Source organism: Penicillium rubens, assembly GCF_028828025.1.
Source record: "Penicillium rubens strain IBT 27055 chromosome Unknown utg000001l_segment0_segment0, whole genome shotgun sequence".
NCBI lineage: Eukaryota > Fungi > Ascomycota > Eurotiomycetes > Eurotiales > Aspergillaceae > Penicillium > Penicillium rubens.
Genome location: NW_026890599.1, coordinates 5,066,140 through 5,084,581, shown reverse-complemented (window position 1 = coordinate 5,084,581; position 18,442 = coordinate 5,066,140). Strand labels below are relative to the sequence as shown.

The 18,442-nt window shown below is 48.1% G+C and overlaps 7 protein-coding genes across 7 annotated transcripts; 2 read left to right on the top strand and 5 right to left on the bottom strand.

Annotated features, from left to right (window-relative positions):
* Positions 1–806: 806 nt before the first annotated feature.
* N7525_001980 (uncharacterized protein) lies at positions 807–1,784 on the bottom strand (the record flags this gene model as incomplete). Its single annotated transcript, XM_002557359.2, has 1 exon — positions 807–1,784. The coding sequence occupies one exon, from the start codon at positions 1,782–1,784 to the stop codon at positions 807–809; it is 978 nt and encodes a 325-aa protein (XP_002557405.2).
* Positions 1,785–3,167: 1,383 nt separating this feature from the next.
* N7525_001979 (uncharacterized protein) lies at positions 3,168–4,546 on the bottom strand (the record flags this gene model as incomplete). The annotated part of the gene is made up of 4 exons (XM_002557360.1): positions 3,168–3,667; positions 3,725–4,179; positions 4,230–4,397; positions 4,461–4,546. 4 exons carry the CDS (start codon positions 4,544–4,546, stop codon positions 3,168–3,170), a joined length of 1,209 nt encoding a protein of 402 aa, XP_002557406.1.
* A 1,206-nt stretch (positions 4,547–5,752) lies between these two features.
* N7525_001978 (uncharacterized protein) lies at positions 5,753–6,635 on the top strand (the record flags this gene model as incomplete). The annotated part of the gene is made up of 3 exons (XM_061212122.1): positions 5,753–5,807; positions 5,867–6,176; positions 6,233–6,635. 3 exons carry the CDS (start codon positions 5,753–5,755, stop codon positions 6,633–6,635), a joined length of 768 nt encoding a protein of 255 aa, XP_061071348.1.
* Positions 6,636–8,406: 1,771 nt separating this feature from the next.
* On the bottom strand, positions 8,407–10,799 carry hsp90 (chaperone Hsp90). The gene is made up of 3 exons (XM_002557362.2): positions 10,755–10,799; positions 10,339–10,613; positions 8,407–10,254 (listed from the first exon to the last, which is right to left on the bottom strand). The coding sequence occupies exons 2-3, from the start codon at positions 10,594–10,596 to the stop codon at positions 8,419–8,421; spliced, it is 2,094 nt and encodes a 697-aa protein (XP_002557408.1). The 5' UTR covers positions 10,597–10,613; positions 10,755–10,799; the 3' UTR covers positions 8,407–8,418.
* A 1,516-nt stretch (positions 10,800–12,315) lies between these two features.
* On the bottom strand, positions 12,316–13,939 carry N7525_001976 (NTF2 and RRM domain protein; the record flags this gene model as incomplete). The annotated part of the gene is made up of 2 exons (XM_002557364.2): positions 12,316–13,557; positions 13,619–13,939. 2 exons carry the CDS (start codon positions 13,937–13,939, stop codon positions 12,316–12,318), a joined length of 1,563 nt encoding a protein of 520 aa, XP_002557410.2.
* Positions 13,940–15,107: 1,168 nt separating this feature from the next.
* Positions 15,108–15,574, bottom strand: N7525_001975 (uncharacterized protein; the record flags this gene model as incomplete). Its single annotated transcript, XM_002557365.2, has 2 exons — positions 15,108–15,422; positions 15,524–15,574. 2 exons carry the CDS (start codon positions 15,572–15,574, stop codon positions 15,108–15,110), a joined length of 366 nt encoding a protein of 121 aa, XP_002557411.2.
* A 1,125-nt stretch (positions 15,575–16,699) lies between these two features.
* On the top strand, positions 16,700–18,439 carry N7525_001974 (uncharacterized protein; the record flags this gene model as incomplete). The annotated part of the gene is made up of 4 exons (XM_061212121.1): positions 16,700–16,762; positions 16,825–16,855; positions 16,916–17,057; positions 17,170–18,439. 4 exons carry the CDS (start codon positions 16,700–16,702, stop codon positions 18,437–18,439), a joined length of 1,506 nt encoding a protein of 501 aa, XP_061071347.1.
* Positions 18,440–18,442: the final 3 nt, after the last annotated feature.

Genomic DNA, 18,442 nt, shown 5'->3' with positions numbered 1-18,442 from the left:
TGAGAAATAATTATAGGATATAATTGATTGGGTGGTGAGTGGGTGGGATAGTAAGAGCTGATAAACTTGCTTGGTCTCAGCATAAAACTACTAGCAAGCCACACGCCGGTGAGTTACCTAGGTAGTAGTTGGGTGGGTGACCACCAGCGAATCCTCACTGTTGTATGCAGCCCATTCACCTGAATGCCCTGAACACCACTATTCTACACCTGAATAATCCTACACGCCCCTGAACTGCTGACGTGCCCTTCCCCTCCCGTACTGGTTTTTTTTATCACAATCTCCGGTACTAATTTCTACTAGTTGACACATGTCCTTAGAAAGAAAAAAAAAGGAGGGCAGCCTAGGAGAATCAAACTTAATATTGAAAAATTAGCTGGAGGTCACTCACCAAACAACAAAGTAAGTCATTATAACTAGTTACACAGCAGTTTAGTGATATCGCCCGGATAAAAAATAGGCGAGCACCGTCTTGACGTCGCGCGACCGAGGGTGAGTGATTTCTCACCCCCGTTACGGGACCGCCGCTCGGATACTCCCAGCTAAACCAAGGTATTAAATCAAGGTTACTAGCATACCTATATTTATTGCGATTCCGGTATATCCCATCCCGGCCAGGGGTCAGAAACTAATATTAGTAATATGTTGGTGTATGAAGCCTGAATATTTGTAGGTAGAAAATACGATAGATTATAGGTCAATAGTGGCACGGTTCTTTGTAGAACTATCTCAATTAACATTACACAGAAAGGTAAAGAAGCACATGGGGAAGATCGGCAGTGAGCCTGATAGCAAACCAGAACATATCAGAATAACTTCTCAGTAATTTCAAGAAAATCATTGGCGTTGATAAGGATATCATGTTCCCCTGGTCCTGGAGGTCGGTCGTAAATAGCAGCAAATGGAATACTTAACGGGGCCCCGACAACATTGTTAGGCTGGACGTAGACCTCCTGCGCTGAGTATGGCTGCTGAGTGGGAATCGGCTGGGTAACAAGTGGAGGAACATTGAGGGGCTGGGTGCGGAGTCCATCAAGATATGCTCGAGTGAGTGGGCATGGAGCATTGGTGGGGGCCAGTTGCCATTTTTCAAAGGTGACTTCGGTCAACTTAATCGACATAATGATAACAATGCGCACTAGACCTTGGGAAATGATAAACCATCTCTTAGCGTCTTCGCGAAGCCGAGGGAGGGATTCGGAAACACCTGTCTCGATTACAAAAGTCGGCCATGACCCACTGGGAAGCCCATTGGGACAGCGAATTGGTGGCAAGAATGCTTGGTCTCCCTGTTTACCTGCACCAGCGGTGGGCTTATATGTAGATGTTCCAGTCCAGACCATCTCTGACCACCTAAGTCCCATTGCAATAAGCTTCATGTCGATTGCTCGACTGATTTGGTTTGTGATTCCGTCATGACGCTCTGACGGGACCACTTTGATCAGCCCTGTCGTCCCCTCCCACTGAAAGCGATAATTAATGCCCCCTAGACTGCTCTGATGCTCTTCATCGAGCTTTTTAATTGTTCGTGCCGACAGATTGAGGACGACGATAAACTGGTTTCCATCTCCCTTCTCTTGTAGAGACTTTAGTAACTGCTCAGCTTTAAGCCGTAGGCCTTTAAAGCGTGAAAAAGTCCGCACAATGCGGTCTGCGGGAAGGGCGGACATAAGGGAAGTGAAAGACATCTCATCCTGGGCCTGGTCTTTATCCATCTGAGGGATCTGAGGTAGGGGGGTGGAATCGGAGTCAACGTGATCGCTAAAAACGGAGGGTGAAGTCATGGTGATTCGGCCAACCTTAGAAGGTTCCAAGGTGGGAATGGTAATCGTGGCACGTTATTGGATGAGACTTAAATGCGCTTAGCACCCTATTTTACTAAGCGCTTTAGCTTATATATACGCTTACGAACGTATAAGGGAAGCTCCGGGCCGCGGGCTATAGTAGTATAGAGAATTAGAAAGGTAAAAAATAGGGGAAAAGGGGGGTAAATTATATAGTAGCTATACTACGCGCTGCGCGCGCGCGCGTGGGGTTTATACTAGTAGGAATAGGCAGGCGGTATGGAAAAGCGGTAAATGGCAGATGTACCGGGGTGCAAATACTCATGCAACACCACTGTAGGTAGAATATGCCGGTTAGTAATTAACCGGATTTCCAACGTTGACCCTCGGGAGTCGTGCCAAGTTGATAGAAACTCCATAGACCGGAACACGTCATAATAATGTAAAGCATTAGTTATCAATCACCTAGATCGACCGCATATAGTTACTGAAGGTCATCTTCGTAAGAAACCAACTTTGTCTACTAGATAAATCACTTTTTCTTTTCTCTTCAAAAGAAACCTTTGTCTCCGAAAAGCTACCGTATCCTATATCAAGCTTTATAATGTCAAGTCGGAGTAAGTGCTTACAGCAATTGTCTCCTATAGCTCTACTAAAAATAACAATTAGATTATAATTGGGCTTGGGGTCCTCTTAGAGTATATTCGTTCTTTGCTTGATCTGATGGTACATATATGTTTGCTGATTCTTCGCAGATTAAGGGCGAACTCGACCCTACGTCAACTGAGTTTTCAGCTGAATACTCTATTAATGAGAATTCCTATAGAGAGAAGATTATTGGAAGGAAGTCTACCTCGCTTCTTAGTGGCGAACCATTCGTTTACTCCGGGGAGGAAGGTACATTTACATCCACGTTACATTTGCAGGGAACAGCAATTATGGCCCATGTTGAAGGAGATATCTATAACACAACCCTAGCTATTATTGAGAAAATTGGCGATCTTTAACTTGAATCATGAAACAGATTGTTCATATCTATTCTTACGAACTAAATGTAGGGGTCAACACCCTTGGCCTGTTGCTGTAATCCCATGAACTAACTAACCTTGGAATGAATTAATGAATCATGAATCGTTATTATACAAGGTAGGGCCCATACTATTCCCTTAAGAGCTCTCGTTATAATAGGTTGGGGCCACTTCACACTTGGTTATATAGCCCCATATTTCGAGACACTGCATCTAAACAATTACGATTGCGGCTATTTCATCTTGTGGTAACCGACAAATCGGTGCGCATTGTGTATCCTTTGTTTGATTGGAGGGCCCTATTTTGGACTGATTCTGGGTCTATATGTGCCTGGCAGTACAGTAGTGTTCATCCCTAATACCAAGTCTCATCAACTGTCCTACCTCGCCTCTGCGCAGGTTCACTGCCGGGTACATAGATGTCTTCGAACAAAATATCGAGACTTGCCTCCGGAGCGGGCATCTGCTGGGCATGTTCGACTTCGTCTTTGATGGTCGTTTTCACTTCCTTTTCCATAGCCTTGGCTTCATCTTCCGTCATTATGCCCCAGTCCACCAACCTCGTCTTCAAGTATGTAAGTGGATCATTTGCACGATTTTTTCGCATTTCCTCTCGAGTACGGTAGGCAATTCCAGGGTCGGACATAGAGTGACCGGCGAATCGATAAGTGACATACTCATAGACGAGGGGGCCATTGCCCCTTTTGACGAAATCACGCCCATGTTTGACTGCAGCCATTACGGCTAGAACGTCCATCCCATCTACCCGAAGACCAGGGATGTAATGACCCCGTTTATAGTACTCCGTCATGGCAGAAGCTCTTTCGGCAGACGTCCCCATTCCATACTTGTTGTCTATTCGCCTTGCAGTCAGAGGGATGAAATCAGCTAGGAAAAATAGCACAGACTTACTCTCGCAGCCGAACATGACAGGCAGATTCCACAACTTCGCCATATTGAAAGATTCGTGAACCTGTCCTTGGTTCGCAGCTCCATCTCCATACAGATTAATTGTGACATTGCCTGTCTCGTCATACTGCTGGGCAAACGCTATGCCAGCCCCCAGTGGCACATTCGCACCTACGATGCCATTTCCGCCAAAGAAGCTTTTGGAGTACATGTGCATCGATCCACCTTTCCCATGCGCTATCCCATCCCGGCGACCGAGCAGTTCGCCGATGATTGATCTGATCGTACCGCCGCGCATATACGTGAACCCGTGAGAGCGGTATGCAGTGATAAGTTTGTCTTCTTTGCTGATTGCGTGCTCGATCCCGACTGCAACTGCCTCTTGTCCAGTCGACAGGTGACAGAAGCCACGGATCTTTCTCTCTTTGTACAATTGATCGGCAGCTAGCTCCATGCGCCTAAGACATATCAGCATACGTAAGTGAGCAGGCTCTACCCCAGTACGAACCTTATTGTTGTCATGTCACGATAAAGCTGCTTGAGTTGGTTTTTCGTTGTCTCGACAGAATATGGCGGCGGATCGAAATTGTATGTTCGAAAGCTCTCTTCCGCAATTGGTATTGTGAAAGGCGTATCATTTTCCTGGCCCCAGCCCAAGTTAGCTTCAACGTTGTCCCTAATTTACAGCGATCGAGTTCTGACTGCAGGTATGCTCCCGGGGTTTGCGGCTTGCGCAAACCCACGCTGCTCGACACGTAGAGACCGGATGAAGGTAGGTCTGCGAGCTCCAAAAGGCAGGAACTTTGCTCTGATTGTGGCTGGCATGACGATAGTGGGAATGAGCTCAATGAGCCGAACAATATCGTTAAATCGTGTGGTTAAATTATATCATTAGATTATTAACGATATCACTAACGCTACTTTTCTGTTGAATGTTAAAGACAATCAAGTTTTACTCAACGAGATTGCTTCGTACTCCGTTGTATTCCATCTGATGCAATTGTGAAATCAGATATTGATGTCAGGGAGATGACATGACGTCAGTCGTAGAGGACCGCCAGATCTCGGAAATCAATAAGAGGGCAGATAACTAATATCTAACCTAAGTTCGAAAGAAACTCTTCACACTTCATGAATCTAGTATCTCCGGAAATATGGGAGACATGGTTGATTTTCCGACAACCAAAGCCATGTTAGTTGTATATTAAAAGCTCGTAAGAGGTAAATGAGAATTGAGCGGTAGGTGAAGCTTAAAAACGCTTTAATGAGTACTACCTAAGAAGCAGATGCTTTAGACAAAGCTCAAGCTTACAGAAAAGCTTTAATGAAGCGCTTACAGGTGAGCTATAGTATATAAAATCCGACTTCTTATAGAGTGGAGCCGGGCTTATACCGTATTAAATACAGATATAAAGACATGTATAGCATTCATGGGAGACAAGAATAATACTATAAAAAATATTATAGATATGAAAATCCTAGTTATATACTATAGAAAGTGATAAATTAGATTGTCCCTGTCTTTTTCATGCATATAATGCCCCTATTTATGTACTTCTTTTTCGTATACCCCTAGTATGATAAATTACAAAGAAATAGTGAGAATCCATAACAAGAAGCAAAAACGGACTGGAAGAAGGCTAGATTGGAATGTCGAGACGCTTATTTAGTGTGATAGCCAGTTGTATACTGACGACAACAGGAGTATGATCAAACTGCAGGAGCGGTGCATCCCAATTAGGGTTAGGAAACTAACTGGGATTTTCAACATGCTTTACCTAGCTCTGAGGAAATGAAGGAGGATGTGACGCAAGCCACAGCTTTCTTCTGAGGTTATGCATCTAAACGTCATACGGGTTCAAGTTTCTAGAATCGTAAGTGCAATTATCATAGATTTACAGGATTCATCCTCAGAATGCTTATGGATTCCAGCTGAAGGAACAAGCGAGACACCAACCCTGATATATCCTCAAAATCGATCGTGCTTTCACTGTCTATGTGTGTGAACGTGTGAACTACTATTCACCAAAAATGACCACGGAATCTCTGAATGCGTCCCCTTTCTACGCCTATATTGTTAATGTTGGTTCTTCATAAGATATTTACCCCCGCACAAGTTGAGGCTAACTGTAATTAAGACCACAGATAGGGACACATGGAGGTCTTTAATTACATTTGCTAGCTTTGAATTGGCAAATGCGTGGTGGAGAGCCATCCAAGAAGCCTCCTCTAAGCGCGAATATGCATCATTCCGTCGGCTCTCCCCCCATCTGTTTACTTATAGCAAAAATGATCTGGGAGATCAAGCCGCCAAATGTCTCAACGATAATGAACCTACCAGCTCATTCAGGGGTAAAATGTTCTTTACGTATTTACCGGACCTTGGGACTGGGGACCGGCCCCGACTCTGGCCACTTCCTTCATTGCCTCAGAGGGACCCTATCAGTGGTCATACGTCAGTCTACGTGTCTTTCTCAAGCGGAGAGTTCAGAAGGCTAATTGACCTGACAGATTCTTTATCCGAAGCAAGGCGACACCACATCTATACTGGTACGCAAAGAACAATCGAGTCGGCGCATCTGCTACGGGGCGTACAGCCTTTGTCATCGAAAAAGCCGACGACGACCGTCGACAGTGCCATTTCCCCGATTATCCGGTCGTCTTGATAAGTAAAGATCGTATCAGGATTTCTCCGGCTTTCTCTTCTGGAAATCACACTCATGTGTTCCCCGCACATGATGGCCACCTGCACATCGGAAGTGACAGTGGCAACCTCTATTTTAGGGACCTAGAAAGCGGCTTTAGCACTTGGGATTTCACTTTGGGGGGCCCAGGCTCTTCTGCTCTAGCTGATGCGGCTTCACAAGTCAGTGTTTTCAAGAACAAATTTGGAGATGTCTGGGAACTGGTTTAAGTGGGATATTAGTATTGTCGGAATCCATAGTCAGAAGGTGCTGTGGGCAATGACTGTTGCGGGTTTCATGGCAATGCCAAGGGAGGTTCAATTTAAGCTTAAGCCACGAGGTGATTGGGCTTTTAATGTTATACAAAGAGAATGGAAGTCAGCGGAAATTTGTATAGAAACCTTGGAAGGTAATAGCCGTAGCGTGTTTGTGTTGGCAAGTAATTAGAATGACCGAGTTGACACCTACCGCTTCTCAATTGACTTGTCGATAGTGGTCGGAGAAGTATATGGTCAATATAGCTGATCATAATACTTCCACATTGACGCAATGAAGTTGCATTGAAATGATTTAGCCGGGCAACATCTTACTATATGTGAAGATTGTCAGTGCCTGTCGGGATCGGGGGCAGAGTTACACCAGCAAAATCGGACTTTGCACCGCCAACACAGCCATAGGGCTGAACGATTGCCTTGCCCAAGAATATAGGTGCATGCTAATTGTATGGAGCGCCTAGCTCTGTTTTCTTATTCGCCAGCTCAGAAGGCCCGATCGCAAAAATGGATACAACATACGAACCTGAAGGCCCTTTTTGAATTTCTACACGTAGACTAATTCTTGAGATACAAAAACCGTCATATATCCAAGGTTCAATGCCACAACTGATATCAGTCGTGGTCAAGACAAACATGGGCAAAATCTGTTTGGGTGATGATCGTCACCTCGCCTCCGGCCCGAACCGACTCTAGGCATCTCATCTCGTAGCTACTCAAGGGTCTAGGGGAAGGAAGACACGGCTTGGGTCAATAAATTAGCTCTCGTGAGTAAGAACGGGGATAGTCTTAAGGGAGGAGGCCTACAGCAATTTTCTTCATTGGTCGAAGATGTTTTCCCTTAACTCGGTTACTGCGTATCAGGCAGGCCCATGGCTTTTCCAAGCAAACCTAGAGTAGGCACATTTAAGGTGACGGAGACAACCATGCTGAGTCAAACGACATATTTGAGGTCTTGGTCGTGGCCCTGTCATATTCTTCTCGGAGTATAGTTCAGTTCCCATGTGGGATACATATATCAGCTGGGTTGCCGATTCTGAATTTCAGATTCCCAGCGAATAAATGAACCCATTCTATCATAAGCTACTAGTTCACGAACAAGGTGAAAACAATGCAATTGACCCAAAAAAAAAAGAATGCAGCATATTAATTGTCACAGAAAAACTGCAGATTCAGTGCTGGGCTTGCGACCAAATATGGAAAAGAAAAAAAAGAAATGGACGGGCAGCGATTCGAACGCTGGACTTTTCGCATGCAAAGCGAACACTCTACCAACTGAGTTACGCGCCCAATTGATGTAATGTATACACATTGACAGATATATATCGTAATTCCCCTATGCTGAATTTAGAGCTGGTCGACCAAGTGTTACTGAGGTTCATTCAGTTTGACGGATAACGGGGGTTGGAGATTTATTATTACTTAATTCTCACTGTTCAAATATATATGAAGATTGTGAAGGCAAAGGTGTGGTCTGCTAAAGTGCGCAATAATGTAATGTTTGGAGAGGGAGATCCAACAGGATGAGATGAAGCTTGTAAATCTGTACGACGGCTCTAAAGTCTACAATAAGACACTACACTACAGTCTACTGGTCCTGAAGAGAAATATAAAAAGATGCCGGTTCCTATTATAGAACACATAAAAATGAAAAGATAAAAAACATCACAGAGGGTCGTATCCCATTTCCCATTTCCCGTAAGACTTAAAAATTAGCAAAAAACGAGTTGACTGAACTCATCTAATCAACCTCCTCCATGGTGCTCTCGCCGGTAGCCTCGGCAGGAGCAGCAGCCTCGGCGGCGGGAGCGGCCTCGTCCTCGTCGATGTTCAGGCCGAGGGAGACGAGCTTGTGGATGCGCTCGGAGAAGCTGGCGGGCTCCTCGATGGTGAAGCCAGAGACCAACAGGGAGGTCTCGAAGAGCAGCTGGGTGATGGACTTGACGGTGCGGTCGTTCTCGCCATCAGCCTCAACCTTCTTCTTAAGCTCTTTGATGATGGGAGACTTGGGGGAGATCTCGAAAGTCTTCTTGGAAGACATGTAAGAGGACATGGAGGTGTCACGGAGGGCCTGGGCCTTCATGATACGCTCCATGTTGGCGGACCAACCGAACTGGCCGGTACGGATGGCGCAGGGGGAGCCAACCAGCTTGGAGGAGACAACAACCTTCTCGACCTTGTCGCCGAGAACGTTCTTGAGGGCCTTGGCGAGCTCCTCGAACTCCTTCTCCTCAGTCTCGCGCTGGGTCTTCTCCTCCTCGGTCTCCTCGAGCTCGAAGTCCTTGGTGATGTCGACGAGCTTCTTGCCGTCGTACTCCTTCAGCTGGGTGAAGGCGTACTCGTCAATGGGGTCAACCAGGAAGAGAACCTCGAAGTTCTTCTGCTTGAGGGTATCCAAGAAGGGAGAGTTGGCAACAGCCTTGATGGACTCGCCGGTGATGTAGTACATGTTCTTCTGGTGCTCGGGCATGCGGGTGATGTAGTCAGCGAGCGAGGTCTGCTCGTCACCGGACTTGGTAGACTGGTAACGGAGGAGCTTGGCCAGAGTGGGGCGGTTCTGGGCGTCCTCGTGGATACCGAGCTTGATGTTCTTGCTGAAGGCCTGGTAGAACTTGTCGAACTGCTCACGGTCCTCGGAGATCTCGACGAAGAGCTCAAGGGTCTTCTTGACGATGTTCTTCTTGATGACCTTCATGATCTTGTTCTGCTGGAGAGTCTCACGGGACAGGTTGAGGGGCAGGTCCTCGGAGTCGACGACACCCTTGACGAAGCTGAGCCACTCGGGGATGAGGTCAGTAGCATCGTCGGTGATGAAGACACGGCGAACGTAGAGCTTGATGTTGTTCTTGGTCTTCTTAGTCTCGAACAGGTCGAAGGGAGCGCGCTTGGGAACGAAGAGAATAGCGCGGAACTCAAGCTGACCCTCAACGGAGAAGTGCTTGACACCGAGGTGGTCCTCCCAGTCGTTGGAGAGGGACTTGTAGAAGGAGGCGTACTCCTCAGTGGTGATGTCGGCGGGGTTGCGGGTCCAGATGGGCTTGGTCTTGTTGAGCTCCTCCTCCTCGATCTTGGACTCCTTGACGGTCTTGGTCTTCTTCTCCTTCTTCTCCTCCTCCTCATCGACCTCCTCGACCTTGGGCTTCTTCTCATCATCCTCCTCCTTGGTCTCCTCGGCCTCCTCATCGGGGACCTCGGTCTCGGTCTCCTTCAGGACGTGAAGGTAGATGGGGTAGGAGATGAACTCGGAGTGCTTGCGAACAACCTCCTTGATGCGGGCCTCGTTGAGGTAGTCCATCTGCTCATCCTTCAAGTGAAGGATGATCTTGGAACCGCGGCCGAGCTGCTCGCCCTCGGTGTCCTCCTTAAGGGTGAAAGTGCCACCGGCGGCGGACTCCCAGATGTACTGCTCGTCATCGTTGTGCTTGGACACAAAGGTGACACGGTCAGCGACGAGGTAGGCAGAGTAGAAACCGACACCGAACTGGCCGATCATGGAGATATCAGCACCGGCGGACAGAGCCTCCATGAACTGCTTGGTGCCGGAGCGGGCAATTGTTCCAAGGTTGTTGATCAGATCCTAAAAGAGATGGGTATGAGTATGGGTGGACAAATAGACATAGGGAGAGAGTGATTTGACGCAACTCTCGGATCAGAGACTTACAGCCTTGGTCATACCAATACCGGTATCGCGGATGGTAAGGGTCTTGTTCTCCAGGTCGGGGATGATGTCGATGCGCAGATCCTTGTTGGAGTCGAGCTTAGAGGGGTCGGAGAGAGCCTCATAGCGGATCTTGTCGAGAGCATCGGAAGCGTTGGAGATCAACTCACGAAGGAAAATTTCCTTGTTGGAGTAGACGGTGTTAATGATCAGCGAGAGCAGCTGAGAGATCTCAGCCTGGAACTCGAAGGTCTCAGACATGATGGCGGATAGTAATTCTGAAAGACTTGAGTTAGAAATCAAATTTCTCGCAATTGAGGAATATGCAGAGAGATGCAGATGCAGAGTCTGATCAAGCGGTGGGGGGTGGGGGTGAAGTTGGAAGCGGTCTGAGAAGAACAAGGGGGATGATATCTTACAAGAAAGCAAAGTAATTAGAAAAGAAGAAGCTCTGGGGGGGAGAAGAACCAAAGCAAAGAGGAGAGATGGAGAGAAAGAGTCGAAGAGGCGGGCCAGTTCCTTTTGTGTTTCCAAAAATTTCTGGTGGAGAGTTTCTACGGTGATCCAGCAACTTCCATGTCGTTCAGGCAACCCCTGCAGCTCTCTCGGTATTATTCTAGACTCTTCTGCTTTTGCTTTTACTTGCATTTTCAGAATGAACTTACTCTAATTCTCCCCAGTTTGTAGCTTTTACCTCGTTTCTTTCTCTATATTTGGCAGTGGCCAAGCTGTGGATGCCTCAGGCATCCACACTCTAGAATCTTCCCCGGATGACTCGTCGACTCATCGCACCATTAGGTAAGCCCCAGGAGGTCCCCGGGTATCAATCTTGGTTTGATATATACATGAGGAACATAGTCTGTTGAAAAGAAATCTCCTAACAGGGTAGATTCATTGTTACATGATAGAAGGACCTCAGGTTTTTATAATTTCGTTTCCAAGGCGTTAAGGCATACTAAGATATAATCAGCACATGTAGGCACACATTAGTAGGTGCATTGAGCAAGTTCTAATATAAAATCAGTAGGTATATATGGGCAGGTGCGTCAATCAAGGTCTTAGCAAGGCGATAGCAAGGCGGGAATCAATGGCCAGATAATTTCGCAACCTGAAAACCGCGGTCAATCAGATGGTCAGCTCCGACACACAAAGACCAGTCTAGGAAGTGACCGGACACCGGCATCCATGGGACATACCTAAGTAGGCTTCTTAGATACCCAGGTAGGCTTAATAGCAGGACACAAGACTGAAGACAAAAGAGAACCTTGGAAGGAAAGTGAGAAGATGATACATCAGGGAAGGGTCGTCAAGTAAAGTATAGCGAAAGGGACTTTTAGTCGGAGATTCATTATTCTCTAATCCATATTTGGTAGGCTCATCCCATGATACAGTTATAATTCCCCCCTGAGCATATCCCATTTACACATCAGAAAGAGAACCGGTCCTCATAGCCAAGAAAATCGAAAGCAAAATACAAGAAAGACCGATGGCGCACCACCGTAAAACCCTGGAGTTTGCTATGCTAGTTAAAAAAAAAAGATGCGATATAACGTCTTGCAAGAAAGGAGCAAGGAAGAGATCATGGCAGAAGACACTCAAAGAAAGAAATATGGTGCAAAATAAAAGAGAATCGTGAATGTCCAAGACTAAACCCGATCCCTTTAAAAAAAAAAAAAAAAAAAAAAAAAAAAGTTCAGGTTAAAACACAAGTGCCCAGAGGGAAGGAAAGAGACGCAACTTTTCCAGCCAACCCGGACCAACCGCTAATATGCACTGTGACGGGAAAAAAGGGGGAGGCAATAGTCACGTAACACATGTCATTAGGAAGAGACGGGGCAAAAGAAAAAAGAGAATCAAAATCGGAGTAATACAGATCCTGGAAAGATCATCCGGCGGAGGAATGCTCACAGGAATTGCGAGAGACATGACACCGACGGTGAAGTAGAACGTAGAGGATCATCAAAATCACGTAAAAAGTGTTTAAGCGGCTTGGGCCTGGCTGGGGCGACCCTTAGCAGCAACGTTCCCACCGCGGCCACGGGGAGTGAAGCTGCCACGGCCCTCACGCTGGAAGCCACCACGGCCCTGGCTGCCAGCGCGGTCACCACGACCACGGCCGGCACCACCTCCACGGCCGGCGGGGAAGCCATTGCTGCCGTAAGCATTGCCACGGGGGCGGCGCTCCTCAACGAGGATCTGCTCACTGCCAATCTGGTGGGGGTTGGCGGCAACGGCAGCGGTATAACCAGAGGGCTCGTTGAATTCAACAAAGGCGCAGTTCTTGGGGCGGCTGACATCGAAGTACTTCAGCTTGCCGAAACGAGCCAGGGTCTGCTTAAGCAGGCTGGCGTCGACTTTGTCGTTGACGTTCTTTATATAAGCAAGGACGGTCTCCTCAGCACGGGGCTGCGACTTCTTGTGGCCATCGCCGGCGGTCTGCCATCCGGCTTCGGTGGAAGGGGTCTCCTGAGGACGGGCAGGCTCCGCGGGGGCGGGGGTGGCAGCAGCGGGAGCGGTGGGGGCCTGAGCAGCGGGAGCAGCAGCTTTAGGGGCAGCAGGGGCGGCAGGGGCAGCCTGAGCAGGAGCAGCCTGGGCGGCCGAAGCCTTGGCGGCAGCAGCGGCCTTAGCGGCGAAAGAGGTAGTCGCAATGCTAGCCCAGGTCTTAGGGGCAGCGGGAGTGGCCGTCTCCTTCTCAGGAACCTCCTCCTTCTCGGGAGCGGGAGTGGGCTCAGGGGTGGCAGGCTTCTCCTCGTTCACAATTTCAGCCTCGACGGCAGGAACAGGAGCTGGGGTCTCCTCAATGGGAGCGCCGTTGGTCTGGGGAGCAGCCTCCTTGGGCTCCTCAACCTCACCGTTTGCCTCAACCTCCTCAAGCTTCTCATCGACCTGGGAGATAGCGGCTTCATCAACCACCTGGGGCTCCTCAGCGGGAACCTCGGCAGCGGCCGCAGGGGCTTCAGCAGGCGCAGCCGGGGCAGGCTGCTCGAGTTCTTCTTCTAGCTCTTCATACATGTATCGGAAGATATCGTTAAGAACATAGTAGCCGTTGGGCTGCTCAGCGAGGACGAAAGTCTGCACGAACTTGCGGGACGGCTCAGAGTTGTTGGAGATCTCACCGATGACTGAGACCAGGATGTTGTCGAAAGATGCCTGAGAATCAACGTTCAGGACGCGCACCTTGCAGTCCTGGAACTTCAACGAGTTGAGCTTTTCGTTGATGGCCTATGAAAGTGGGGGTGATTTGTTAGATAACTTTCACATTGAGGGATCGAATCAAGCTTACCTTACTGCCAACGGTGACGGGAACCGACTCAGCCTCAGTGCCGAAAACCAGCTGAGAGCGGCGGGAGTAGAACAGGTGAAGCTTGTCGGGGTTGCGGCTCATGGTGGTGTAGTACTGCTCGACAAAGTACCAGCCCACCTCATCTTTGGAGATCTCATTCTTCTGCTGGTCGGTGGGCGTGGCGGTTGTCGGGGTGGAGGACTGCGCGGGCTGGAAGCTGGCAGCAGTGTTCATAGTGACAGAAGCATGGTTGTAGGATTCGGGGTAACCGTGCTGGGCAGGGTAGTTGCCATTGATGGGAACCTGAGTCATGTCGGCCATGGCGTAGGATTGAGGGGTTTTATCTTCGGTTTCGGGTGGAAAATGAGATTAAAAGTAACCGAGCGCGGCAAAAATAATGGCCGATACTATAAAGGCTTTTTTTTGGGTCAAAAAGCAAGTGATGAACTGTCTAGAAAAATGGAAATGTTCGTTTCCCTCGCTTCACTGGTAAGTCATTAGTCTCGAGGTTTTGACCAAGGTTCTGACCAAGTGGTCGAATTGGATATGATAGCGGAACTCACAATGCGAAATGGAGCCAATGCAAGCAATTGAAGAGGATAGAAGGAAAGCAAAAGAATCGAAATAAGAAAAGGCGCTTTGAGATTGCGGAAAAGCGGGAAGTATGGAAGAGAGAAAGAGTCGGGAGATGGGGTTTTGAGAGGAAGATGAGAGAGATCGAGAAAATGTGGGTCTCCAAGATGGACAAAGTCAGGAAATGGGAAACAAGAAAAGAGGTGGAATGAAGCTGTGGGAATTCGCCTTCGAAGAAAAGAACTTCCTTCTCTTTGACTCCGTGCGGGTTTCGTGGCTTGGCGGATGACCGCCCGGCAGAATGTGCCCCAAGTACAGGGCTTGTTTATAGCCTTTCCTCTTCATATGTAGACCTATATATATAAAGAACATCCAAAAGTACATGAGTCTTACCATCTTGGCCTAAGTAAATTAAATTACTTCCTACGTCAAGGACATAGGTCGTATGAGGAGGGACTATTCTTGTCTCGATAAGCATAGCACAACGTAGTATACAAGAAGGATGATATTGTTAGGAATTCAATGGATATAGATGAAGTTGAGGAAAGTTCTCATGATGGCTCAAGATATGTGATAGTTAGGCAAGGAAATAAGAAAAGAAAATACCAGATCCGGAAGTTCATACTCAAGGAAATAATGCGCATCTCATCAAGTCAAAACGCCACAAATTGATCCAAAAAAGAGAAAAAAAAAAAAAAAAAAAGAGAAGAGGGGTATGATAGGACATGAAAGTATGACTGTGAAAAAGAACTGCAATCATAAGAGCCGTGTTGATAGAGGCTGGGATGTCGGAATGAAAAAGAAAAAACAGAAATAAGAAATCAGAAATAAGAAACCACAAGCGAACGATCACGGTCAACCATACAGCGAACAAAGCACATGACAAGTCCTATGTCTGCTAGATGTATCGTCGCAATCAGGGCGACTCAGTTGGCTCAGCCTTCTCAGAGAGAGGCTTGCGCATGACAGCGTCTTGGCTAGTCATTCTCCGGCCCAGAGCGCGCTCGACCTTAGCCCCAAGAGCGAGTTTGTTCAGGTTGTTCGACTTCTCCTCTGTGGGGACAAACCGCTGCTTGTTGAGAGGCTTGCTTTCGAGGCGCTCGAAGCCATCGTGGAGGTGGTACATGTCCGCGATTCTGGGGTCACCGGTGGGAAGAGTGCCGTTTGTGCGATCGGAGGCAGCCAGCGAGGGGCTTCCACTGACAGTGGAGAATCGCTTCGAGTTTCGGTTCTGCAACAACTTATAGGTTAGACTTGCTTGGTTCTCGCTAACGCGAATGCAAAGGCCCTACGGTGGGCAGATGAGGTGGATATGGACGGGGGAACTCCTACCGATTGGGCCATGATGGGACGCTCAGAGTCGAGAGAGGGCTGGCGGGCCATTTCCAGGAGGTGATATGGTTATTAAAAAGAGATTTGCGCCGAAAGAGGGGTAGGGTTTCGAATTGTAGGTATATGAAGGCCTGGAATGGAATGCAGCCTGCAGGATTGACTTGTTAGCGGGTATTACTGTCAAGTGGCGATCATGAATCTCCAAGGGAGACATACTCAGAATACTTCGTCGAAGGTGTGTTGGAACCAGGCGCAAAGGTACCAATGCAGTGTACAATATAGGAGTAGAAATAGACCTCAGTCACAGAAAGGAGAAGACGAAACGGGGTGGGTCAAAGTGGTGGGGAAAGACAATGTGTGGCGGGAAAGGGGTGGAAGGGATTTTTATGGAAAGATCGACGTAATCGTAAGATGTGCAATTCAAGGCAATGAAACTTCACAAGGTGGGTATTTGTGATTATAGTAACAAATCAGAACATTGAAGTCATTGATCAATAACCTCGGAATGATTTAATTCCCTTCTGATGTCAAGAAAGCTTTAACCGGGAATATCTTTGCCACGTGCTGCCACGCGAGCCGATCATCTCGGCAAGTACTCAAGGTACTTGATATGGGAAATTAGGTCCTACTATTGATACTTTAACTTTTAGTGACTCTATTGTAGTATTGTATATTGTAATACTGAGGTGTGTGTGAAATTTGGGTAGCTTAGTAGCTTATTTACTATCTATCTATATTAGAGGTACTATAGCAGCAAGGGATAGTACGGCCTATACAACTATCATCTTTACAGAGGCAACACAGACCTCCCTTTTACTGCGAAACAACAAAAGCATGAAACAAGACTGCTTACACCGGTCATCTACCTAGGTAGTCTTGGCATGCAGTTTCGAAGGGGCTTTGAGTGTCTTTCATTCGCACATTCTAAAGCTGAAGTATTCTATAGTTGAAGTCTTTCACAAAATTAACAAGTACTAACCCTCAGACCAGGACAATAACTATTGTTATCATTATTAGATGTAGTCAAGATGAAAGCAGGTGAAAGCAGGTGAAAGTGACAAAGTATACTCCGAACTCCGTCACCGCGCAAATTCTGCCGGATTTACTTTCAATTTCAAGGTGCACTGCCATCTCTGTCGACTCTCATTCAATTCAATCAACAGCATTCCTGCAGATATGCCGAAGCCAAAATCCTTCCTTAGGGAGACCAAGACAAAGAAGAAGGCTGCCTCAAAACATGTATGTGGTAGAGATACCCCGCACAGAATAGCTTGGTCATGATCTCATACATTTTTATATAGGTGCCTGTGACGGCAGATGATTTTCTTGCAGGTGTGTATTTGTCAATAAGCCAATAAAATCAACAGCCAAAATTGCTAACTACCTCCCCAGCCGGCGTGGAACTAGAAGAAGCCGGCGAGAAATGGCGGGCCGGAGATGCGGCCAAGTCCATGCGCTTCTTTATGCGGGCCATCACCAACTATGACGAAGGACTACAGAAACATCCGGGGACATTTGATCTAGCTTACAACAAGTATGTATAGTTCAAACCGACATCGAAACAAGCCAATGTCTCGCATTTTTCAATTTCGTCCATGATGAAAAGCTCTTGTTTCAAGTTTAGCTTTTACTAACAAGCCACCCAGAGCACGGGTCCAATATGAAATCACCCAGCACCCCAAACTAGCGGCCCAGTTAACAGCGCCACAGGGGGAGATCTTGCAGGTTGCGCTGCAGTCACACCGGGATGCACTGGCTTTGGAGCAGGACAATGCTGACGTGTTGTTCAATTCGGGCCAGGTGCTGACCAGTCTAGCGGAGTTGATGTCAAACCTAAAGCATCCTGACGAAGAACAGCAGATGCAAGCGGGAACCTACCTACAAGAGGCAGTTGAGCTGTTCCAGCGGTGTCTGATCGTACAGGAGATGAAGTACACGCAAATGCAAGAGGAGATCGAACAGATGGAATCCGGGGATGTGCCACCACCGGAGCCGGAGGTTGTACCACAGGCCGTGGAGAAGTCCCAAGCTGAGTCCACAGGCGAGGAGGAGCAAGAACAGTGGGCGATGATTGTGGAGCCCGTCACGAAAAATACACTCGTGGACACGGCGGTGGCGCAGCTGGAGACCTTGACTACGCTGTGCAACTTGTTGACTTCGAATCCGGGTGCCGGCGGTGTTGGCTGGGTGCAGGAATACTCGTCGGAGCTTGTGCATTCACGACTGCCTGCTTATGCCGAAGGTTCGGACAGACAGTATGAGGCGGCCTTGGCGCGCGCTAAGTTCATCTGTGCCTTGAACGATTTGCTCTACCGAGGCGGACATACCGATATCCAAACCTACCAGCAGGAGGTTGGACATGTTTTTGGCCCCGAGCTGGACGTATCCGCGGACCCGGCAGGACTGTGTGGTAAAGCGGATGCGCTCACATCGCTGAACCAGGCGCTTTCGGACATCCCCCCATCAGAGGATGACGAGGCATTTGAGAACGCAGTAGCATTGCGTTGGAAGTCGCTTTCAACTGCCCTGGATGCATTGACGGCTGCTAGCAAGCTCCCGGATGCCGACAACCTGCCCAAGATCCACCTTGGACGCGGAGATGCTGAGATGCACCGATGGCGTCTTGGAAGAGCGCCCTGGAACCACGCCATGGCGAAGCAGAACGGAGCTATGCTCTTGCGCAACGCTCAGACGTACTACCGCGGAGCAACAGCTCTGGCCCGCCGCGACGGAGCAGCCGAGGAAGAACGCGACGGAACTTGCAAGGAGGCAATTGCTGCAGCGATCGAAGGCCAGAATACGAAGCTCGAGCAGCTCAAGTCAACGGACCTCCAACAGGTGATAGTCGTGGCGCAGGATATGGTGGAAGACGGAATGGTTGACGGCAGGGAATTGAGTGCCCTGATTTCATCATGAATC

Bases quoted from the DNA above. Each gene is read 5' to 3' on its own strand.
- hsp90 (XM_002557362.2), bottom strand. From the start codon at position 10,596: ATGTCTGAGACCTTCGAGTTCCAGGCTGAGATCTCTCAGCTGCTCTCG. The intron at 10,255-10,338 runs GTAAGTCTCTGA...CATCTCTTTTAG, and splicing joins GTATTGGTATGACCAAGGCT to GATCTGATCAACAACCTTGG.